Consider the following 25,571-nt stretch of genomic DNA (forward strand, 5'->3'; position numbering starts at 1 on the left):
AAGAGGAACTAACGAGCCTCTTGATGAGGGTGAAAGAGGAGAGTGGAAAAGCTGACTTAAAATTCAACATTTAAAAATCTAAGATCAAGGCATCTGGTCCCGTCACTTCATGGCAAATAAATGGGAGGAAGTGGAAACAGTGACAGATTTTCTCTTCTTGAGCTCCAAAATCACTGTGGACTGTGACTGCAGCCATGAAATTAAAAGACACTTGCTCCTTTGAAGAAAAGCTATGACCAACCTAGACAGCATATTAAAAAGCAGACATTACTTTGTTGACAAAGCTACGTCTAGTCAAGGCTATGGTTTTTCCAGTAGTCATGGATGGATGTGAGAGTTGGACCATAAAGAAGACTGAGCACTGAAGAACTTTGCTTTCGAATTGTGGTGTTGGAGAAGACGCTTGAGAGTCCCTTGGACTGAAAGGAGATCCAACCAGTCAACCCAAAGGAAATCAACCCTGAATATTCACTGGAAGGACTGATGCTGAAGCTGAAGTTCCAATACTTTGGCCACCTGATTCGAAGAGCTGATTCACTGGAAAAGACCCTGATGCTGGGAAAGACTGAGGGCAGGAGAAGGGGGTGACAGAGGATGTAATGGTTGGATGGCATCACTGACTCAGTCGACATGAATTTGAACAAACTCTGGAGGTAGTCAAGGTCAGGAAAACCTGGTGTGCTGCAGTCCATGGAGTCGCAAAGAGCTGGACATGACTTAGAGACTGAACAACACCAACAACACTTAAAAAAAAAAGGAAAGAATAAATCAGTAACCATAAATATCTGCGTGGTTAACCTCCAAACAGCTGCAGTGCCACATGAGAACACAAGGGGGCAGTGTGGTCTTATAAATTCACAAATGCATCGTGGCTGGTAATGCTTTGCCATTAACAGGATAAACTGTCCCACAAACCCTTCTTGTTTGGTTTTTGGTTTTCAGTTCTTAACAAACTTGTTTGTTTGGTGAGATGGCAATGTGCTGCTGTGTCCAAATAAGACCTTTCTCAATTTTCATTGCCAACCAGACTTCAGATTCAGGATCATTTGAGTGTATACATGTAATTAGGATGTGTATAATATTAAGATGATCTAAAACTAGGAGATATGTGGGTATGTATATATAGTTAGGATATATCTTAAAATTAGAATAAAGAAAAAATTAGACAGAATTAGGATATCGGTATACTTCTGTATATATGAAATATATATATATATACATATACTAATTTTTTCTTCTAATTGTGTGTATAGATGTATATATTCTAACTTTAGGTATATATTTGATTAGAATATATAATTAAGATATAAAACATTACATATAATATGTAAATTACATTTATACTCAACTAATATATAATTGATTTATATATAGTTAGGTTATGTATAAAATTAAGATACGGGCATATAATTGGAATATATTTAAGATATATAACTGAATTATGTAGACATAACTGATCTATATATACATTTGGGGCTATAAAAATAATTAGAATATGTATGTATAATCAGGTTGAACTATAGGAAACTGAAGATTTCAGCAGATATTCAACTGTTTTTGACCTACAAAAATGGCAATTTTATATGCTCAAGCTTAATATTTCAAATGGACCAAAGTAATCACATTTGTTGGAAAACTAAGCTCATTTTGTACAATTTTCCCCTGGAATCTTTTGTTCTCTGTTTCTAGTTCCAGGGTCCTCAATTTGTCAATGATTTGAAAAACTGGTCCCCGATCATACTCGTGTGCAACTCGAACAAGGAACCAGGAGCCAGTGATGGTTTTGCTCTTCCTCTAGGGAGGTCACAGGGTGCTATTTGTAGGAAAGGACATGATTTCATTTTTCCAATATAGGTAGACCTCATTTCATTACACTTCACAGATAGTGGATTCTTTTTTTTTTAACAAACTGAAGGTTTGTGACAACCCTGCATTGAGCAAATCTATCAGCACCATTTTTCCAACAGCGTTTGCTCACTTGGTGTCTCTGTGTCACATTCTCGTAATTCTCACAATATTATGAACTTTTTCATTATTATATTTGTTATAGTGACCTGTGATCAGTGATCTTTGATGTTACTATTGTAATTTAGGGGGTGCCAAGAACTGTGCCCATATAAGGTGGTGAACTTAATCCATAAATGTTGTATATGTTCTGACTGCTCTCTCCTCCTCTCCTCAGGCCTCAACAATATTGAAATTAAGCCAGATAATAGCCCTGCAATGGCCTCTAAGTGTTCAAGTAAAAGGAAGAGTCACACATCTTCATTTTAAATCAAAAGGTAGAAGTGATTCAGCTCAGTGAGAAAAGCATGTCAACAGCCCAGATTGGCCAAGATCTTCCCTGGTAGCTCAGATGGCAAAGAGTTCGCCTGCAATGCAGGAGACCCGGGTTCAATCCCTGGGTCGGGAAGTTCCCCTGGAGAAGGAAATGGCAATACACTCCAGTATTCTTACCGGGAAAACCCTAGGGACAGAGGAGCCTGATGGCCTTGGCAGGCTACCGTCCATGGGGTCACAAAGAGTCATACACAACTCAGCTAGTAACACGTTCACTTTCCTGGCGCCCAACAGCTGACCAAGCTGTGCGTGAACACAGGGAAGGCTCTTGAAGGAAATGGAAAGTGCTGCGCCAGTGAACACACCAACGGCAAGCAAGCACAGCAGCCTCACTGCTGGAGTGGAGAAAGTCGGAGCGGTCCGCACAGATCAAACCAGCCACCACACTCCAGGAAGCCAAAGCCTGATCCAGAGAAAGGCCTGGAGGGCTGAGAGGGGCAAGGAAGCTGCAAAAGAGAAGTCTGGAGTTAGCAGAGGTTGGTTCATGGGGTTTAAGGAAAGAAGCCATCTCCATAAAAGAAAAGTGCAAGAAGAAACAGCAAGAGCTGATGTAGAAACTGCAGCAAGTTACCTAGAAGATCCAGCTAAGACATTCATGGAGGCGGCCACACTGAACAAAACCCTAGATACACTCCATTCTCATTCACAGCCTCCTGCATTATTTTCTTCAGTTGACAAACTCAAGCATCTCTTCCTCTGGGGCGGAGTGTGAGGGTCCACGGGGCCGATTTGAGCGCTGCTGCTCTGGTCCTCCCAGCCCCCAGCTTACCCCTCTCCCAGCAGTTATTAAAGGCTGTTTGAAGTGTTGGTTTATGCACTACAGGGTAAGCTGTTTGAGCCATTTTGTTTTAACCCTGGTGTATGGCCAACAGAATTCTTACTATTTGTTCACTGAAGTACTACGTTACCATTACTGAGCTGGTAGCTTTAAAAAGAGCAATAGTGCTACCATTCCTGCTGCCGCTGCTATTACTACTACACTTTTACGACTACCACTACCCCGTCTTCTATAGTAGCTCAGATGGTGATGTTTCTATAAGCCTCTGCAAGCCTGGATTTCACAAGGATGCTTCCACCCGTGAAGTGTGTGTAGGAGCCAGGGATTCGACGACAACAGCATGGGCTCCCTGAGCAGGGGTGTGACCAGTCTTCTGGAGCTCACCCCCAGTCTCTGGGTCTCTCCCAGCTCTAGGGGGATGGGGGCTCCCACTGCAGGATGAGTGCATTTTGACCAAGCACTTCTGAGTGGTTAACGTTGAACAAATTCTGCCCTGGTAAATGTCACAGACAGACCTGATGGGCCAGCTGCAGGTGATATAGGACATCCTGGGAGATGTTCCCTGGAGGCAGCTGTCATGTGGCTCCACCACATCACTCTAGACAATCCATGATTGCAGACTATAAGGTAAATGTATAAATATCAACTCTATTCCTATATACTAGCAAAAGCAATTGGAAATTGAAACTAAATAAACACCATTTAAAATAGCATTAGAAATGTGAAATGCTTAGAGGTAAATCTGTCCAAAGATGGATATATAAGACCTGTGCCCTATGGAACACTGCCTAGGACAATAAGAGATGATCTGAACACACAGAGAGGTTTACCATGTTCGGGGATTGGCAGTCTAAATGGTGCTAAAGGCTGCAGATACTTTTAAGTTTTGGCTTCCTTTCACCCAGCTTTATCTTACTCTCTCTCACTGCCTTTGTCTATTCAATGTGTCACTCTGTGTCTGGCATCAAGCAGGTGTTCATAAGCGAGTAAATGAGAGGGTACCAAGAGGGATCACAACTGCTTGGGAAAGCTAGAAAAGCCCCCTGCAAGGTGAGCTAGGAGTTCTATAAGCTGAGTTGAGGGGAGACACTAGACACAGAAGTCCTCTTAAGAGCAGTTAAAACTGCATTCATCTGCTGTAGCTTGGGGATCAGTTTCTACACGACAGTGGCTGCAGACCCCTTGGGAACACACCCTGAGCTCCTGTTCGGAAGGACCTTCCACCCTGTGTTAAGGAATTTCTGTATCATTGTTCAAACTCAAGAGGGGAAAGGGCACACTGAGTGTATTTAGTAGGGAAGTTCACTCACTCAACATTTTGAAATACTTATTCAACACTTGCACTGGACAAAAGCTTGGACCTAATTCTAGGATAAAACTGGTGAAGACAGAAACCATCCCTGCTCAGTTATAAAACTGTTGTAGCTAATGACAGGAACCATCTTTGTGCCAAGCAGAGTAGAATTCTCCACCTGTGTGCTTTACAACAGTCTGATAAGATAGTTATTATTAACTTCGGTAAACATGAAGGGACAGCTAAAGCACACATGTAAAATGTACAGTGTAATGGATTTTAACAAACGGAGATAACTTTTGACATCATCCACCAATAACACATAAAACATTTCCATCATACCCAAAGTTTCCCTTATCCCTTCTCAATCATTGATGTGATTTTGATCATTTGATCACATCAATCGTTGATGTGATATGTCCCATCACTGGATGGGACCTCTCTGAGGGCCTGAGAGTGGCCCCTTGTCTAAGACTCAAATGAATTGTCCAAGGAGCTACAGTACTGACAAAGCAAAAGACTTTATTGAAAAGTGGCGCTGGAGTGGAGAGCAACAGGGTAAGGGAGACCAGGAGAACTGCTCTGCCTTGCGGTTCGCAGTTTCAGGTTTTATGGTGGGTGGGGTTGGGTGAGTTGGGATTGTCTCTGGCCAGTCATCTTGCTCATGCCTTCATTCAGTCCAACGCAGGGCCCTTCCTGGTGGCATGGGCATCCCTCAATCAAAATGATTTCCAGCATGAGAGAGTCTGGGAGGTTGGCAAGAGATTTTATGGACTGGTCCCTTCTCCCCTTCTTTGGAGGAGGAAATGGCAAACGCTCCAGTATTGTTGCCTGGAGAATCCCATGGACAGAGGAGCCTGGCAGGCTACAGTCCAAGGGGTTGCAAAGAGTCAGATGCAACTGAAGCGACTAACACACACTTCTCCCCTTCTCGGCCCCTCCTGGGTTTTCCCCAGGTTGGTTTTGGGCCCTTCGTTGGCTTTACGTTCTTTGAAGCATCCTGAGGTAGGAGACTTAAGCAAAGGTGTTATTACAGAGCCCAGTCAGGGCAGGCAGTGTTGGTCAACTCTTTCCTAACAACTTTTCACATTATTGATTAGTCTTTGCTGGTGTTTCTTGTAAACAAAGTAATGCAGTCTGTTCTCTCACATCTTGCTTCTTTGACTTACGGTGAATTTTGAATTTTGTTCACGTCATGGTGTCTTTCGGGTTTTGTTGTTGTTGTTATGTATGTATTTGTTTTTTGGCTGCACTGCATCTTCGTTGCTTCGCAAGAATTTTCTCTAGTTGCAGTGAGCAGGGGCTACGCTTCAGTTGCAGTGCTAGGGCTTCTCATTGCGGTGGCTTCTCTTGCTGTGGAGTACAGGCTCTAGATACCAACCGGGTTTCAGTAGTTGCGGCATACCAGCTTAATTGCTCTCCAGCACGTGGGGTCTTTCCCGCCCAGTGATATTGAAGGAGGAAAGGAACAGGCCGTGCTAACTCCATCTTGAAAAAGAAGGAAAGGCCATCTTGCACTTTCAGTGAGCTTTGGACTATGTGCCTGGTAGCCATGGGGATAACATACCTACAGCTAAACTGGCCTCCCGGACTGATAAACACCAGATTCCATACCAAGATTTCCCAGCGCCAAAAAGAATGTAATAATCCCCTATGTAGTCAATCACCTTTGTAATCTTTATGGCACCCATTGGTGTAGGCTACAATGTATAACCAGCTGACCCTTTTGATTATGAATCATGGCTGTGACCAGATTGTATCCGCCTTTAACACTTTCCAGGCTAGGTTTAAGGAATCTGGGGATGTGGGCTTGAGCAGTACACTTAAGGTATATAAGGTTTTCATAAACGTTGGTCGGGGTTCTTGGCTAAGAGGAGACTCTGCCTTGGGCCTGCGGTGTAATAAACTGCACTCCACTATCAGCATTGTCCTTCTGAGTGAGTTTGTTTCCTGGAACGCATGGTTACAACAATATACCCGTGTACCCTGCACTGGCAAGCAGATTCTTATCCACTCCACCACAGGGTAAGTTCCTTCATTAGTACTGCTGAAGTCAGAGCTTTAAGAGAGAGAGAAATTAATCAAATAATCACCTAATTGAGTCATGGCAACAGCAGTAAGTTAACCTAAGTTTAAGTACACAAGAAAACGTATTACCTTGCTTGTCGACAATTCACTCAATACCGTGAATTCACTTGGGGAGGTATACAGGGTTAAGACTCATGGTTGCTGCTGCTGCTGCTAAGTCACTTCAGTCGTGTTCGACCCTGTGCGACCCCATAGACGGCAGCCCACCAGGCTCCGCCGTCCCTGGGATTCTCCAGGCAAGAACACTGGAGTGGGTTGCCATCTCCTTCTCCAGTGCATGAAAGGGAAAAGTAAAAGTGAAGTTGCTCGGTCATGTCCGACTCTTAGCGACCCCATGGACTGCAGCCTACCAGGCGCCTCCGCCCATGGGATTTTCCAGGCAAGAGTACTGGAGTGGGGTGCCACTGCCTTCTCCGAGACTCATGGTTAGAAACCTTATAAAAGTATCACATAAGCACCCTTTGTCCTTACTTCACTTCCCTAATTTAAAAAAGTCAGCTCAGAAGAGGCCGGGAATGTGACGCTATGTCTTTCCTTCACTTCCGTGATTTTAAAAAGTCACCTCAGACGAGGGCGGGAAGCGCGGCTCACCTTCCCTGGACACCAAGTGGGGCCGAGTCTCCCTGAGACGCATGCGCGCCTGCTCCCAGTCTGGCCAGCAACAGCCCACACACGCACATTTCCGTCAGGCGGTCGGGGAAGCCCGCGGCCGCGCCGACGTGGCGCCGCTCGGGCCTGCCCAATCCCCGGAGCCCTGGTGGTCACGTGCACACGGCGCGGCGCAGCCGGGCCCCGCCCACCGCCCGCGCCCTCCGGCAAGCCGGGCCCTCCCTCAGTCGCCTTGGCTCCCAGAACACCTGCGCGTGCCCGGCTGCGCCTGCGCAGTGTAGCCGGGGGCGGGGCCAGTCGGGGAGTGCGGCGGCCGCGGCGCGAGGGTGCCGGCGGGCTGGGAGCCTGAGGTGGGCTGTTGGCCGTCCTCCGTCAGTCGGCGGAAGTGAGCTCCGGGTCGCCTTCCGCGCGGCCCGGGACCTCTCGCGGCCCCTGGGCGCGCGGCGGTCGGCGACGCGGGGAGGGCTCCGGCGCGGGGCGGCCATGGACTCGGCGGCGCTGGAGCGGGACGCGGTGCAGTTCGCGCGGCTGGCGGTGCAGCGCGACCAGGAGGGCCGCTACGCGGAGGCCGTGTTTTACTACAAGGTGGGCCGGGGGCGGGGCCGGGGGCCGGGGGCCGGGGGCGGGGCCGGGGGCCGGGGGCGGGGCTGAGGCGCCTGCCCGTCGGGGGCTCGGTCGCCGCGGCGGAGGCGATCCCCCGGCTGAGCGATCCTGAGGGCGGCGGCGGGGCCGGGCGCTCGGCTGCCCAGACGTGTGCTCGCCGCCACAGACGGGTCGGAGGCACGCGGGAGAACGCCGCGAGTCAGTGAAGAAGAAAGCATCGCGCGTCCTAGCGCTTGACTGCCACGCGTCTCCATCACCCCAGTGTCTGTGTATACATCGTTTTTAAAAAAACAAACTCGGATCAGGTTGTCTATGATTTTTTTAAACCTGTTCTTTTCATTTGAACTTTTAAGAAAATTACGAATCTTTTAAAAGCTTCACGATATGACCTTGTTATCAGTAGTAATATTAAGGGCTAGATGCATAGTATCACATTATGTGGGTATGCCATCGTTTGTTGAGAAACTCTCCTGGCCGTTTTAACGTGCATTCTGTTCAGCAGCATCATTTCCTTGTAGCTAATGCTTTACACGTTTCTGTGATATTTCTTTTGGGTAAATTACTGAGGCCAGAACTAGAGGCCCCCCCAGCCCACTGTCTGCTCCCCAATTCTAAGGATTTGGAGACACACACCTCTCCAGCTCCAGTCGTGGCCCGCTCCCACTCGAGTGGAGGAAGCTGTATCCTCTAGAGACCGTCACCTTTTCTTTTAGGAATAATGTCAGGCTTTGAAAATACAGTAGCAGTCATGTTTCTTCCATAAACCTATATGCTATCAATAATGTGTAGTTTACTTTTCTAAGATTAATATTTGATTGCCTTCATTTTGTAACCTGTATGTAGAGACTTCGGTTGTGTTTCAGAGTCATTCTTTTTGAACTTTTTCTTTTCTTTACAATTTCATAATGATGGTATTTCTTTAAAAGTAGAACTGCGTTTTATTAGTTTTGTGAATTTATAACAAATGTTAATAAGTAAACATAGTGCCACATGAAATAGCTTTTTCTAAGTGAATTACATGCGTGTTGTTATGAAGAATATCTTTTCCTTGAGAGAATCAACAGAGGGGTGGTGTTTCTAGGAGCTATTTATGTAAACTGTTTCAGATATTTAGTGTTTTCTGTCTTCATGCTGTTCTCTTTGGGATTCCTTGTTAATCACTTTCAAGTGTAAATGAAATGAGCAAAATAAAGTTGATACCAACAGTTACAAAAATTGGCTACAATATTTACATACACAGTTATATTTTCCTCCCTTGAAATATCTGAATTGCAGGATCTGAGGAAAATGTATCTTTTCTACCCCCAATTTCCATTTGGATCAAAACTGGACTCTTCTTCTTGATTTTGTAGGTTCAGGGAAACAATTCCTCCAGTAACTGGATTCAAAAAGGGATGGCTTCTTTGGATCCAGATAATGAGGCGTGAGGTTCCTTGAAATGCACGCCCTTAGATGACTGCAGGGAAGGTGGTGGTGCTTGGGGGAGTCTCTGGTAGCGCTGGTCACCCTGCTGGAATGGTGATGGCGAGAACGGAGACTTTTCCTCACTAGCACAGCCTTACTGGCTGAGGACATCATGGAATAACTGGAAAATGGATCCAGGTGTTCTTAATTAAAATAAGTTTCTTTCATAGGACTGAAGCGTGCCTTAAAATGTCTCCCCCTTTGACAATGTTTTCTTTGGAGAAAAAACTTTTCTTTCCATAGTGAGACCATTAACCTTTATAATCTTGTTGATATTTGTGAGTATTGTCTGTTTTAATGCTTTCGGGACTCAGATCACCTTTTCACAGTGTGTAGTTTCCTCTGGCCTACTGCATTGAGAAAAAGAAAAACAACATAAATCACAGTTTTTCTAAGAAAATGTTTAAAATCAACCCCTTCTATTTGACTTTGTAAATTTTCAACAGTCTGAGAAAATTGAGAGCATTGAGAACTGAAAAAAGTAGTAAAGAACTATATTATTCATTTACCTTATGAAAACAATTTCTAGTATCTTGAAGACATTCTTGTTTTATCATTCACAGAAACCAACCATGTGTTAGAAAGTGGTAAAGAAAATTCAAATTGTAATTCATCTGTTAGATTCCTTTGAATTCTTTTTTTATTTTTAGGAAGCTGCACAAGCTTTAATTTATGCTGAGATGGCAGGATCAAGCCTAGAACATATTCAAGAAAAAATAAATGAGTATCTGGAAAGAGTGCAGGCTTTACATTCAGCAGGTTGGTAAAGACTACTAACCATGTCACTGTTTTTTTTTTTCTTCTTTCCTATCCCATCTTACTTTTCCCTCATGTTTCTCTTTCCTTTTTGTTTTCATCTTTGATTCTTGATCTTCATTTGTTTGTTGCTCATTCCTCTTTTGGTAATCACATCTTTGAAAATCATAATATGAACATAAGTGATAGATCTGTGAAGAGGAGCCTCAGAGGTCATGTAATGTTATATCCTAATTTCCCAGAGTTGGACATGAATTATCTATATTCAAACAGTGTGTCATTGACAGAATCGGGATTAGAATCCTGTTAAAATCTACCTTTAAATATCTGTCACATGCCCTTTCTAGCTATTAAAATTAAATGACTCTCTCTTCAGTGTCTAAAGACTTCAGCAGTGGGTTCACAGTCTTCACCGTATCAGTATTCTCAACCTCAAGACCTTAGCTAAACTCTAATTTTAGAGAGTTTGCCAATGGTATCTTGGGAAAGTGACATGTAAGCAGAGACCTGGAATAACCTGTGTTTGTTTTTGTAAATAGCATAGCAAATGCTGTGACACAGGTTCCCAGGCTTAATGTTCATAGTTCTGTTAGAAGTAAGTGGGTTCTTAGCAAAATCTGTTGTTTATGTGGTAGGAAAGAAAATGATCATCTGTTGATATTTTGTTTCAAGAATGTATTCATGTCACTGAGGACTCTTTTTTGACCTTTTTCTGTTCCTGTGGCTACCTAATAAAGCCACAAACTTAGAGAGGTCTTATTCAGCATTCTCTGACAGACTTTGTGCTACTTTCCACCACTTATTCTTAACAGATAGGAGCAGTTACCAACCAGCTTACAGTTCAGATAAAGTAGATTTAATTGTTGGGTTTCTTGTTATGACAGTCCCCTTACAGACGCAGTATTTCCTTTTAAGACAGTGCCCAGAAATTGCATGTATTGAAAAGTAAACTGCTTATTTATATGTCAAGGTCTCACATAATACAAATTGCTACTGATTCATATATTCAAAATACCATAGAATTCAGAGACACTTCATTTTCCTTGCTAAGTAAATGAAGTTTTTAAATTTATAAATGTGATGTTTATATGATACTCAGGCGCAGAATGAGACAGCCCTAATCTCTTGAAGAATGAAAACTTGTCATTAAAACAGAAGTAAAACTCAAAAAGGATCTTTAGAGCGTAACATACCTTAAATGTTTTGCCAACTTTTTGACCCATTTTGTTCAGCAAGTGAAATAGAATATGTAGGGAATTAAATGGTTTACTTAATTATCATTTCACTCAGAAGAGTTCTTTATCAAATAAAAATCTTGTTCAGAATCCCAGTTTTTAAAACAGATAGAGTCTGCTGACAGTCAAGAAACCTTGAGAGATGACTTTGTGGGTGGGGAAGGTAACCCAGTTTGAAATTCACCAGTGAAGTGTGAAAAACTCAAGACTTGAAATTAAAAGATCTAAGTTGAGTCTCTGCCCTTCCACTTATAGATGTGAAACCATAGGCTAGATAGTCATTCTCAACTAGAATCAGTTTTGCCCCTCAGGAGACATTTCACATTGTCTGGGGAGATATTTGTTTATGTTAGGGGTCAGGGTACAGTATGCTGCTAGCATCTGGTTGGATAGAGGGCAGGAACAATGCCACAGGGGAAATTCTACAATGCATAGGCCCATCCACAGCAAAGAATTATCTGGGTGAAAATGTCAGTAGGGCCAAGGCTGAGAAGCCTTGAGCTGAATATTTTAACATTCGTTTAATAAATGGGATTAGTATAATACATGGTTTAGAGAGGTGTTACTGAGGGTTATAGTTTTTTAAAAAGATCACAATTTTGAGACAAAATTTAAAGCTTTTTAAAAAAATATTGAGATGTAATTCACATACCATAAAGTTCCAACTTTTTATAGTGTGCAGTTCAGTGGTTTTTAGTGTATTCCTAGAGCTGTACAACCATCACCACTCTCTAACTGCAGAACATTCTCATCACCCTAAAAGAAACCTCTTAGCCGTTAGTAGTCACGCCCCCCTCCTCCCATCCCCTTGGTGTTGCTGCTCAATCTGTCAGTCGTGTCCAACTCTTTGCAACCCTGTGGACTGCCACATGCTAGGCTTCCCTGTCTTTCACTATCTCCTGGAGTTTTCAAATTCATGTTTATTGAGTCAGTGATGCTATCTAGCCATCTCTCTCCCCCTAGGCCCTAGCAGCTACTAATCCTACTAACCTTTAATCCTGCTAATCTATTTTCTGTTTCCATGGATTTGCCAATTTTAGATATTTGTTTTAATGGAGTCATCCAGTATGTGACCTTTTGTGTCTGGCTTCTTTTCTTTAGCATAATATTTTTAGCATTTATCCTCATGGTAGCATGTATCAGTGTCTCACTTCTTTTTATGGTTGAATAATATTTCATTGTATTAACATACCACATTTTATTTATCTGTTCATCAGTTGGTAGACGTTGGCTTGGTTCCACCTTTTGTCTGTTGTGAGTAATGCTGTTTTTGTGTGGACATACGTTTTCAGTTCTCTTGAAACCCAGAAGTAGAATTCTACCCAGAAGTAGAATTGCTAGGTCATATGGTAGCTTTGGGCATGTCGGTGGCTCGGTAGTAAAGAATCCACCGGCAATGCAGGAGACCCAGGTTCGATCCCTGGGTCGGGAAGATCCCCTAGAGGAGGCCATGGCAACCCACTCCAGTATTCTTGCCTGGAGAATCCCAGGGAAAGAGGAGCCTGGCAGGTTACAGTCCATATGGTTGCAACTAAGCATGCGTGCACACACATGGTAGCTTTATGTCTAACTTTGAGGAACTGCTAAACTGTTTTCCACAGTGGCTATACCATTTTACAATTCTACCAGCAGTGTTCTATTCCCTTCGCATCCTTATCAACACTTGTTATTTTCTGTCTTATTTTAGCCATCTTTATGGGGATAAAATGGCATCTTATTGTGGTTTTGATATTCATTTCCCCGATGGCAAATGATGAGCATCTTTTCATGTGCAAGTTGGCCATTTGAATATCTACTTTGGAGAAATGACTTTACAGATTCTTTACCCATGATATAAGTCAGGGTTCTCCAGAGAAACAGAACCAGTAAGGTATACATAAAGAGATTTATTATGAGAAATTGGCTCTTGAAATTATGGGGGCTAAGACATCCCACTGTCTGCCCTCCGCGAGCTGGAGACCCAGGAAAGCCAGTGGTGTGGTTCAGTCTACGTCCGAAGGCCTGAGAGGCAGGGGACCCGATGGTGTGAGTTGCAGTCCAAGGGCTGGAGGAGAGCCATGTGTCAGCCCCAGCAGTCCTGCAGCAAGGGCAGGCTCTCCCCTCGGCCTTTTGCTCAGGCCCACGGTACATTAGAGGATGCCCACCCACACTGGGGAGGGCAGTCTGCTTTCAGTACCAACTCAAAATGCTCATTTCATTCAGAAGCATCCTCATAGGCTACCCAGATATCTTGCTTAGCTAAATAACGGTAACCTGTGAGCCAACTGAATTGACACAAGTTGATGACATAATGACCACACTCATTTTAGATTGGATTTGTCTTTTTGTTGTTGAATTATAAGAGATCTTTATATATTCTAGATGAAAGTCTCTGATGGGTATGTATCTTTATATTAAAAACAAACAGAAGCACTTATGTTAAACAGCAATAAAAATATAGCTTATTCTGGACCCTGATGAATAGGAAACAGCATGAATTTTACCATCAAGGCCTAGTATATTATATAATTATTGTCTGTGCTAAAAACAACTACTTTAGAACATGATTGAGTTCCTTTAGATTTAGTGTTTTCTAAGTTTCAGTCTTGTTTTCTGTGGGGAGAATGCTGATGTTTATTTTATCTTTTAAATGATGAAAAATGCTAGTAGGGACAGAGAGGAGTTTAGGGAAAATTTTAAGTTTGGGGTTTTTTTACCTTGCTAAGTTTTTCAAATGAAGGATTACAGAATTTCGGTAAAGAGTGTGTTAAAATAATATGTTATTCCCTGGATGTATATATAGGTATGTGGCTTTTTTCTGATCCTAGTTCAGTCAAAGAGTGCAGATCCTTTGAAATCAAAACATCAGTTGGACTTAGAGCGTGCCCATTTCCTCGTGACACAAGCTTTTGACGAAGATGAAAAAGGGCATGTTGAAGATGCTATAGAACTGTATACAGAAGCTGTAGATCTCTGTCTGAAAACCGTATGTATAATAATACTTACAAGTTAAGTTTGGTGAAATTGTCCTAAGAAATTTCTCCACTTATTAGTGCATTTTATGTAACAATTTGTTAAAGAAACAAAACCTATTGTTACACATGTAACTACAGTTACTCCTCATTAAAAGATAATGGGATACGTTTATATGTGGCTGAGTCCCTTTACTGTTCACATGAAACTATCACGACATTGTTAATTGGCTGTACCCCAATACAAAAATAAGTTTTTAAAAAAGCTAATGAAGAGTAGAATTAATAATGGATTTTAACACATTGTTAAAAATTTGACAGCATTGAATTGAATCACTTGGCAATTGTTTTTTAAATTACAGGCACCATTTTTGACCATCTTATACTCCTATAACTAAAATTAACTTATTATAGGAAGAATTCATCACAGTCTGTGAATTTAAAATAAAGTTCCTGTGAGAGGGATAAATTAGGAGTTTGGGATTAACATATACACACTACTGTATGTGAGATAGATAAACAACAAAGACCTACTGTGTAGCACAGGGAACTATACTCAGTATCTTACACTAATCGATAATGGAAGAGAATCTGAAAAAGAATGAATATATGTGTACGTATAACTGAATCAGTCTATTCTACACCTGAAACTATTGTAAATCAACTATACTTCAACTTTTTTTAAAAAGGGAAAAAAATTTGGTCTGTCATTAAATAAGTAAATAAAGCTCTTCCCCCTTTTATTCAGTTTCATACAGTAAGAAATCAGTTAGTGGTTCTGGAGAGCTGTATTAATTTACAGTGTGGAATCTGTATGCTGGGTGGGTTTTGTGGCTTCCTGAGGAGAAGCAGTCAGCTCTAAGGGTCCTCTGGTGCATGAGAGCGAGCAGTGCAGTGATAGGAGGGTGTGAGGTAGTAGCGAGTGGGCTTGTCAGTATTGTTCTGAGGGCCGGCTCTTTGTCCCAGGTCTCTTATCCAGAAGAACCATCTAGCCTCATTTCTGTAGGTACCTGAGACTGCTGGTAAGTGCTGGGGGTTTTCGGTTTTAGTTATGTACAGCACAGCATTATAATTCAACATCTGCACGAGCAGCAAAGTGATAACTACTGCAGGTCTGGATACCTTCCATCCCGTGCAGTTGACCCCCTTCACCCATTTTGCCCGTCCCCAGCCTCCTTCCCCTTCCCCTGTGGAATCCACTAATCTCTTCTCTGTGTCTGTGCATTTGGTTTATTTTATTTATTTGTTCTGCTTTTAGACTCCACGTATAAGTGGAGTCCTAAGGTCTTGTCTTCTCCTGACCTGTTTCAGTTGGTGCAGTAACCCTGCTCTGCGGGGGCTCCTGCCGCCCAGCCTTCTGCAGCACCGTGATTTTTCAGTTGTGTCCCGCTTACCACCCGTCCACATTAAGCGGTCTTAGGGTTTACCTCAGTGATGAGTTTCAACACAATTTTAAGTGATACCTTTAAGGATAAAAATAAAGTGTCTTGGTTTATTCTCATAATTTTTAGAAGTGTAATGTGCATTGTAGGTTTTTTTTCTTGCTTAGAAATATCATGGATCGAGCAGATTAATATGCTTCAGAATGTCTGTCTCTCTTTTTCTTAAGTCTTACGAAACAGCTGATAAAACTCTACAAAAGAAGCTGAAGCAGCTGGCTCGGCAGGCACTAGACAGGTGAGTTTGGCTCGTCAGCTTTGGTCCTCGCAGCGTACTGTGTAACTTCAGTGTGACGCGTTTATCCGAATGTATGGTGGAGCCCCTGGTAACAAACCTGACATCCAGAGCAAGTCTGCCTTCTTTCTCTGAGTGAATTTGCTCTTCCCTTGTCCCCTGCTGCTGCTTTTCCCTGTGTCATTTTGGCTTATTAGATGGTAGACTCCTTAGGGGAACAGAGAGCGATTCATCTCTGTGTCCTCATCCCTGCTCTAAGCTCAGAAAGTGACACATCGGTCAAGAACTGTTTCACTTAGTGTTTGCTGTGTCTAAAACAGAAATGGTTACAGTATTTAAAGTGGAAACCTTCCCTTGTGTTGTGTAATGTGAGACTTCCAGGGAGAAAGCTTGCAGAGAGCCTTCCAAAGCCACTGCTAGAAATGGAGACGTCGAGAATGAGCCAGCCACCCACAGACCCCACATCATACACGTGTGAAGCTCCCTTAACTCTTTGCTTGAATGTCAACTTTTCAGTAAGGCCTGTGCTCACCATTTTGTTTAAAATTGAAATCTCTGGTGCTTCCGTCCTGTTTCCTCTGTTGTAACATTCTTTCCCATAACTCTTTGCTGTTTTCTAAGGTGTATAAAATGGATCCGTTCATCATATTTGTTATCAGTGTGTGTGTCTTTTCTGACCCCTGTCCTCCAAATATAAGCTCTGTGAGGGCAGAGAACTTTGTCTTTGTTCGTTGCTGTAACCAAGCACCTAGCAGACTGCCAGACATCCAGTATGTGCTCAGTAGATATTTGTTGAGGTAATGAGTATATTTGCACAAGAGAATTATACCTCTTGTACAGACAAAGCATTATAGACAAAGGAAAAGAGTGGCGTCGCATTCATAGTTACAGCATGAATTAATACAGTACGTCTTTCTGAGGCTCAGACTAGGGAGCTGTGCTCCCCGCAGCCCTTCTTTTGCATTGAGATATAGGGGTCACTCCTCCTTTTCATTACTATCGTCTAGCATCGTTTGTTTCTCCTAATTCATGAAGATCTGGGCACTTGACATACCGTTAGCTTCTCCATTTTGACGTCTGTCACCAGTCAGAATCATAGATGGCCCCTACTACCTGTGTGGGCAGTTCACCTCGAATTCTCTCAGTGCACCCTCAGCACAGGGACACAGGTCAGTCACGAATGCTTCCTGTGAGGATTAGTTCAGAAGAATGGATATACTCTAGGGAGAAGATAGCATAACACTTTATCTGCATAGTTTCAGAGTGTTAACAAGACTGCTGAATCGCATATAAGGACCTCAGATTAAAAACTTCTGTTTTTTAGCTTGTTAGTTCCTTGACAGGACAAAGTCCAAAAGCCCTTAAATACCAAGCGAGGTCTTCCATGATCCAGTCCCTGCCCCTGGCCTCGTCTCCTGCTGCCTCGCCTATGCCCTGTTCACAGGGGCTCCCTGTGTTCTTTTGAAATCACTGCAGCTCACTCCAGTGTTTCCCTGATCTGCACGTTTGCGCACGCTCTTCTCTCCGCGTAGAAACCTTCCTAGCTCCCCAGGTCAACTCAGAGTTCAACGCCGAGTGCAGCTCAAATGTCAGCTTGGGAAAACGCTCCCTGACTTACCCTCTTCCCATCATTAGTAATTTCTGCTGTGCATTCACCTGCGTGGAACGCTTCCAGCCTCACATCCCACTTTTGATGCAGTTGTCTTCCCCCGCAAATCTAGGGGTACCTTGAGAGTAGGGTTTCTGTTCTATACATTCTTATATGCCCCTTGCCTTTTGTAGGATCTGATAATGCTTTAAGTGCTAAATAAATGTTGTCAATAAAAGGTTTGCAAAAATATCTTACCTCTGGGAGTAGCTTAAGTAGTGAACTATTGACTAGAATGTAAGTATTTTAGATAGTAATTTTACCTTAGGGATGCTTGACTGTTCTCAAAGTAAATACTGTGTTCTGAAAAGTTTAAATGTGAGGAGAAAAACCAGAATGGTGTTTTTGTACCTCTGTTATAGAGCAGAAGCATTGAGCGAGCCTTTAACAAAGCCGTCGTGCAAAATCAAGGCAGCAAATATAAAACCAAGGCCACCTCCAACGAGAGCACATTTTCCGCTGGGAACTAATCCTTTCCTTGAAAGACCTCAGCCGTTTATAAGTCCGCAGTCATGTGACGCACAGGGACAGAGATATACAGCAGAAGAAATAGAAGTTCTCAGGTAAATCAGTTTGTGATTTGTTGTAATGAACAGTTTTGTTAACATCAGTGCAGATAAGGTTATGCTCATTAGGTTTGATGAGTCATACATCTTTGTTGTAATGTGGCATGCTATTATCATGTAATTATAAATTGTCACACAGTCACAACTTGAAATGTTTGAAGTTTGAAGTTTGTTCCAATATATTTTAGTATTCGCATTCCCTCTAGATGCATTTTTTTTTCTGAAACTCTTAACATTCTTCCAAGTTGAATAATACTATGGGGCAGAGTAGAACTATGGCAGCCCTTTCATCACCTCTGCAGCCTTGTAACCAGAGCCCTAATTGCTACCTTGAAACAGCAGTCTAGGCCAGTCAGCAAAGGGCAGCCGTAAACTTTGAATGCCTTTGTATATTTCTTAAAAGGGTTGCAAAAAAGAGCAAGGATATGTGACAGAGACCTCATTGCAAAGCCAAAACTATATACTGTCTGGCCTGTTACAGAAAAAGATTGCCATCACCTGGGCTGGGAAGCCAGCTCAGTGTCTGGCAGCAGCTTCAGGCGATATTAAAAATGCGAAAGAACAAGACTGGGAATCTTGGATCCTGTCCTGAGCCAATGCGGCTGCTCTTCACGGAGGCTCTGAGTCAGCCAGCGTAGAGCTGCGTGTGTTGTCACGTTGCTCTTTCTGTTAGTTTCCTGTAGTTGTGCTGGAACGGTTCCTTCCTCTGTAGCAGCCACCTGAAGGCATTTTTGTCTTTTCCTGCTGAAGATTTTAACTCTACTTCTAGAAAAAATGGCACTGTCTGCCTAGAAAAAATGCTTTTGAAACTACACAACACAAAGCAGGACAGAAAGGGTGGTTTTGGACCTGAGACCCAAGTTACCAACGGTCCGGCACTTCGGCTGCTCGGTATCCACAGGCTTGCTTCTACACACGTTTGAAACTCCACACTACTGCAGAACAGCTCTGAGTTTCTGCTGATAGGACGCAGCTGTCCTTCACACAAGCGAAAGGCTCTCACCATCTCAAGATGAGGGTACACACAAATGTTATATTCTTCACTTGCTGTGTTAGTGAGCCCTCAAATTCAGTCACAGTCTCACTGTATATTGTTACCTGGAGACTAAGTTGTGGCATTACTCTGCTGCTGCTCCTAAATGCGGAGAAGGAACAGAAGGAAATGGCTAATATGTACAAATAAACATGTGACACAAAATAGGGAGAGAATATACAAAGCTACTAGAAGCCACATTTCGTAAATTTGTCCAGAGGCCACAACTGTTTTCTGTGCCTCTTTCTTCGTCACTACCCATTCCTTAGTCTCATAACCAGAAGATACAAAGAATTTATTTCCAAGAATCCTTTGAATCCTCAAATAACTAAGCAGCTAAGCAATTGCTTTCTTTGTTAAGGCTGAGGATACAATTCACTTTGTGTCCTGGGGACAATTTCATTGCCTCTGGTATAAGCCTATTTTGAGACAGTTGTTTTGTTGTAAAGGATGGTAGTCTCAAAAGAATAACTTTACGATTAAATTGGATTAATTGTTTTTTGGTATTCAACTATTTCATGAAAATTTTGTTCAAATAAAGTTATCAACATTACATGAGATTATCAGTTTAATTTTATTACAATACCATACCTTGTCATTTAAATTTTAAGGAGTTTAAATAAAATTGGTGATTTAGGTTGACTTGGAACATTTCCTTTAGATTTTTTTCTTATTTTTTATAGGACAACATCAAAAATAAATGGTATTGAATATGTTCCTTTCATGAGCATTGATCTGAGGGAACGTTTTGCTTATCCAATGCCTTTCTGGTAAGTAAGCACTATTGCAATTCTTACTTTCAAAATTGTTTTAATTTTTCAGTACTTTTCCCATCCGCTGAAGTCCAATTAAATCCATAGCCTTGAAATTAAAATTGGTAATAAAAATTCTGACTGGAAAAGAGACGAGGCTGAGGGAAGCAGGTGGACCAACATGGCAAGAGTGCCTCTGACCATTTCCTGGTGACAGGACCTGTGGGTCTTCTTTAGTCTAAGTTATGTTCATTGTGTCTAACACAGTACCTAGTTCAAGGGAAGTAAGCTGGGAGTAAGTATCTGTCCGATTTCTGCTGGATCACGTCAGCCCAGGTGCTGACTGGAGAGGCGGAGAGGAATGACAGGGTTGTTCACTGAGAAGATCCAGTTCAAACACAGGCTCATTAGGAGAGTGTCGGCGTGGCCTTCCAGGACAGTGGCGGCTTACGTCAGGAGCCTTCAAATCTCTGTTTCAGGACTCCCAGGTTCTAGTCATCCTAAGGAAATCGAAATTGGGCCAGAGATGTCTATCTTAAGAGCACTTAGCAGAGTATTGGTTGCAGCAAAAAATTATTGAAACAAACTTGGTATCCAGTAATATCAGAGTGATTGAATAATGGCATGTTCATATTATTCTGTTACATGTTATGCTATCCACAAAAAAATAACTCTTTGAAAAATGTAGGGGAAATGTTTGTAATATATAAATTTTAAAAGATAGGAAATTATAAATACATAATACCCAATTTTTTTCATGTATTGGTATGTATAATGAAATGATGTAAAGTGGTATGTCAGAATGTTTACAGTGGTTATCTCTAAGCAGCAAAATTAGGTGATTTACTTTTTAAAACATTTTTATTTTTTAAAATTTCTGCCATCAGCCTATTTATTATCGGAAAGCATCAGAGAATCGGATGCTTGTTGTGTGCAGAATATACGTAAAGACTATAAACACAGAAGACCTGCTCTCAGATTTCTGGTGTTTGTCGTTCTTGGATGCGCAGAAGGTAGACATTTCAAGGCCAGTAAGTTAGCAGCATAAGGGTTTCACTCAGGCACCTCTGTGATGCTGGTGGTTGACCTGGATCTAGGAAATGCTTCTATCTGAGAAGCTTATAGCACTAACATTAAGGGCGCCGATTCCAGACCCATGCTCTCCAGTGTCATACCCTGGGTGACATCATGCAAGCTTTTTAATCTGTTTCAGACTTTAAAGTAATAGTAGAATCCACCTTCTGGTGTTACTGTGATGATTAAATGAGTTAATAAAATGTAAAGCACTTATAGTGGTGCTTGTTCTATAGAAAGCACTTTGTAATAAGAATAAACTGCTAGGAAATAACTATCTTGCTGAATACTAAATTATATAATTTAGCTGTACATTTCAAGGAGAAGGCAATGGCACCCCACTCCAGTACTCTTGCCTGGAAAATCCCAGGGACGGAGGAGCCTGGTAGGCTACAGTCCATGGGGTTGCTAAGAGTCGGACACGACTGAGCGACTTCACTTTGACTTTTCTCTTTCATGCGTTGGAGAAGGAAATGGCAACCCACTCCAGAGTTCTTGCCTGGAGAATCCCAGGGACGGGGGAGCCTGGTGGGCTGCCATCTGTGGGATCGCACAGAGTCGAACACGACTGAAGCGACTTAGCAGCAGCAGCAGCAGTACATTTCAAATACTTTAAAAATGTTTGACCAGTGGTTTCACTTCAAGAAACCAATTTTACAAAGTGTTTACAGATCTAGTCAAAGATTTATGTAAAAGAAGTTAGCAGTATTATTCTACTTAACGAAAATGTGAATCAATTATTCTAGGATGCTCTTAAATGATAATATCCAAGTAGAGATATAAACTTGTAGTTCCAATCTTTGTGAAATGGATGAAGATAAATCATATTTTTAGTGCTCATACAACAGAATGTTCCTAGGAAGAATTTTATACACTCATGAACAATCAAGTTTTCAAGAAATTAAGTAACACAGGAGAATGCTTATGCTGTAATAAAAAATATAACTGTCTTATAACTATCAAAACAAAAATATAACTGTCTTACAACAGTTGTTAAAAGGTAACTCCCCTAATTACTATGCACTTGTCAGAGCTGGGATTTTACGTTGTGTGTGACCCCTGCTCGCTGCTCGTCCTCCATGTGGGACCCTGAGCTCCATGAGGACAGAGGACGTGCGCCCACATGGTGTCCCGTGAGTGGCAGGTGCTCAGTGACTGCTTACCAAGTTAGTTAAGTTTTAAGAAAGATGAAGTAAAATTAAATGGCAGATTTTTCCTTTCTTGTTTTCTGGATTATTTTACAGTGAGAATAATCAGAAGAAATAGTAACAGTAAACATTTTAAAATTCAAAGATAGCAGACTGATGGCAAAAAGCTCCCCAGTGTATGAATCTTTGGTTAGAAAGATTCAGTTCAGTTCAGTCGCTCAGTCGTGTCTGACTCTTTGTGACCCCGTGAACTGCAGCACGCCAGCCCTCCCTGTCCATAACCAATTTGCAGAGTCCACCCAAACCCACGTCCATCAAGTCGGTGATGCCATCCAGCCATCTCATCCTCTGTCATCCCCTTCTCCTCCTGCCCTCAGTCTTTCCCAGCATCAGGGTCTTTTCCAATGAGTCAGCTCTTCACATGAGGTGGCCAAAGTATTGGAGTTTCAGCTTCAACATCAGTCCTTCCAGTGAACACCCAGGACTGATCTCCTTTAGGATGGACTGGTTGGATCTCCTTGCAGTCCAAGGGACTCTCAAGAGTCTTCTCCAACACCACAGTTCAAAAGCATCAATTCTTCGGCTCTCAGCTTCCTTTACAGTCCAACTCTCACATCCATACATGACCACTGGAAAAACCACAGCCTTGACTAGACGGACCTTTGTTGACAAAGTAATGTCTCTGCTTTTTAATATGCTGTCTAGGTTGGTCATAACTTTCCTTCCAAGGAGTAAGCATCTTTTAATTTCATGGCTGCAATCACCGCCTGCAGTGATTTTGGAGCCCAAAAAAATAAAGTCAGCCACTGTTTCCACTGTTTCCCCATCTATTTCCCATGAAGTGATGGGACCAGATGCCATGATCTTAGTTTTCTGAATGTTGAGCTTTATCTAATCTTTTTTAGAAAGATTGGGTGACTAATTTTTTTTCTTTTCTGTATTATAAGTCATGTATTATAAATTATAAAGTATTTTAAATATTTCAAAGTTCTAAGAAATGAACATTAAATTTGGTAATTCAGTGGTGACTTTTGAGAGAACAAGTATTAAGGAGTCTTGGATTTACTGAATTATGGTTCATATAGCAGGTTAATAATATTGAGTAATTTGAGTATAGATTTGAGTCAGCCTCATTTTTTCTCCTCAAACTTCTGTGATGGCTGTTCTTAAATTCTTCTAAATTCATTCAGCTCACTGTATGTTTCCAGTCAGGTCCCAATACTACACAGGTACAAAATGCTGTCTAGAATGCCAGTGGTTCTATGAGATGTATGAGGTGATAAAAAAAGTTTGAGAAGTGTTGTATACCATATTATGCTCTAAGAGATTTCCAGCAAATACTGCCTGATTAAAGATTTAGAGGTGTCCTTCCAATGGAAAAAAAGCAAAAATACTTCAACCAGGAGTTTTCAGATCACACATCACCGCAAAACCCTCTTTCTCCTAATGCCTGTCAACATTCAGTTTTTTAAGAAAACATTTTTTTTAGGTTGCGTATCCTTCACCTTATATTCTATAAATCTTTCAAAACCAAAGATTTGTTGCCCTTGCTCTAGAAGCACTTTGAAGAATGGCAGACTTAAACTTTTGTGCTGTACATTAATTATCACATATATTCCCTACACATTTTGAGTAGAGAGTAACAGATAAGATGCTGGATTTGGCACCAAAGACCTGGAATCAGATACCCTTTCTTCTGTGTCTTAGCTCAACAGTGTCACAGCTTATTTGATCACTTAAAATTTTTCTAAAAAATTTGCTCTAATAGAATCGTTTTGAAGGTTAAATGAATAAGATATGTAAAATATTTTGTGTGATGCCTAGCATATGTTTAGTGTGTGGGTACATGCTCAGTCGTGTCTGACTCTTTGTGACCCCATGGATTGTAGCCTGCCAGGCCTCTCTGTCCATGAAATGCTCCAGGCAAGAATGCTGGAGTGGGTTGCCATTTCCTACTCCAGGGGATATGCTCGACCCAGGTATCAAACCCGCGTCTCTTGCATCGCCTTCATTGGCAGGCGGGTTCTTTACCACTGTTGCCACCTGTGTATTACTCAGTAACTAGGTATTCTTATTATTAGTCCTGCAGAGATGAATTTGTCAAGAGCCAACATAAAGATCTGTAGCTTCCTTACTTCTTTTGAATGAATCAAATGGATCCATTTTATTGAAACTGAATTTCTTGAATGTAACCATGCTAAATTTAACTCTTAAAGTATAGTCTTAAAATAAATACAAAAAGTGTTTAATGGCTCTTCTGTTGTCAGTTATCTGTGTACCTTTTTTTCAAATTGAGATGGATGATCAGATTGGATTCAAGGTCAAGTGTAAAGAGCCAAATTTGACCAGAGAGTTTTTTCAGAATTTGCTATATAGCTGTTATCACTGTACCATAAAAAATTCTCTGGGAAAGTTAATCATGTTTTTAAGTCATTTTTTAAGGTTAATTTTATTATTATTATTTAATTTTTGTTATCACCTTAGTGATAGATGTGGCAAGTTACCGTTATCACCTAAACAAAAAGCTACATTTTCTAAATGGGTAAGACCGGAAGACCTTACCAACAATCCTACGATGATTTATACTGTGTCTAGTTTCAGCATAAAGCAGGTAAACGTTTATTTTGTATAATTTTATATGAAAAGCTAACATTTTAAAGTAATTTGAATATACATTTGCCTTTTTTCTTAGATTTTTATTTATTCAGATGCATTAGTATGATTGGAAAAATTATTCATCTCGTATTTGACTTAGACATACTTAGACATACTGAGATATAATAACTCTTGAACAGTTGTAGATCTTTGTGCACCCTATTGATATATGCTTGCAGATGAGAATAATTGAGAATCTGAATTTTATGTTTGGTGAGAGAATAAATAGATAGAAAGGTATTGGGCTTATTTAAAACACCTCAGTGGTAGAACAACTCTGTGACTTGATTGTAAACTTTATTAATGACACATTATCCCTGAAGTCATAGGTTTTTTCACATTAGTATGAAAATAATGCTCCTGAAATACTGTGATTCAAATTTTTTGATGCGGATATTGATTTTAATTTGTCATATTGTAATTAACCAACTTTTAAAAAATGCTTCTAATTTTTTGTCATTAAAAAGTGTAATTCAGTTGAATATGCTTTTATTCATATAACAATGCATCATGCATATTTAATTATTCTAAAGTAACTTAATTGAAATACTTGTTTTTCCGGGGATTTGTACAAACAAAATATGTGTTAGTTGGCACAATGGCATTTCTATTTATTATTTTCCTATTCAAGCAGCAGTCAAGATATTTAGTATAAAAAGTTAGGCTCTATTTGCAATGCTTAAACATTGTGGTAATGTTGAAACTGCATGAGTAAATGAATGTATTAATAATTCTTATTGACAGACAATAGTATCAGATTGTTCTTTTGTGGCATCACTGGCTATAAGTGCAGCTTATGAAAGACGATTTAATAAGAAATTGATTACCAGGTAAGATTTTATATTTGTCCCTTTAGCCCTTTTCATGGAATTGTCTCTTAATTGGAAATTAGAAGCTTAGGCT

General features: G+C 41.3%; 1 protein-coding gene across 8 annotated transcripts in view; it reads left to right on the forward strand.

The window, feature by feature from the left end:
* Nucleotides 1-7,404: 7,404 nt before the first annotated feature.
* The window catches only part of CAPN7 (calpain 7), a 46,239-nt gene continuing 28,072 nt past the window's right edge, over nucleotides 7,405-25,571 (forward strand). For 2 of the 8 annotated variants that reach the window (XM_081573217.1, XM_081573219.1), the window contains exons 1-8: nucleotides 7,405-7,694; nucleotides 9,827-9,935; nucleotides 13,975-14,132; nucleotides 15,728-15,795; nucleotides 17,803-18,003; nucleotides 19,723-19,809; nucleotides 24,498-24,624; nucleotides 25,413-25,498. In XM_081573217.1, coding sequence (XP_081429343.1) covers nucleotides 7,593-7,694; nucleotides 9,827-9,935; nucleotides 13,975-14,132; nucleotides 15,728-15,795; nucleotides 17,803-18,003; nucleotides 19,723-19,809; nucleotides 24,498-24,624; nucleotides 25,413-25,498 — 938 coding nt within the window. In that variant the 5' untranslated portion in view covers nucleotides 7,405-7,592. Of the gene's footprint in view, nucleotides 7,695-7,733; nucleotides 8,018-9,826; nucleotides 9,936-13,974; nucleotides 14,133-15,084; nucleotides 15,796-17,802; nucleotides 18,004-19,722; nucleotides 19,810-24,497; nucleotides 24,625-25,412; nucleotides 25,499-25,571 lie in introns of those variants that run through there. The other 6 variants (XM_081573216.1, XM_081573221.1, XM_081573218.1 and 3 more) reach the window with 5 other exon arrangements.

The sequence above is a fragment of the Giraffa tippelskirchi genome, chromosome 2 (genome assembly GCF_054371585.1).
Source record: "Giraffa tippelskirchi isolate mGirTip1 chromosome 2, T2T-mGirTip1v1.2.pri, whole genome shotgun sequence".
NCBI classification, from domain to species: Eukaryota; Metazoa; Chordata; class Mammalia; order Artiodactyla; family Giraffidae; genus Giraffa; species Giraffa tippelskirchi.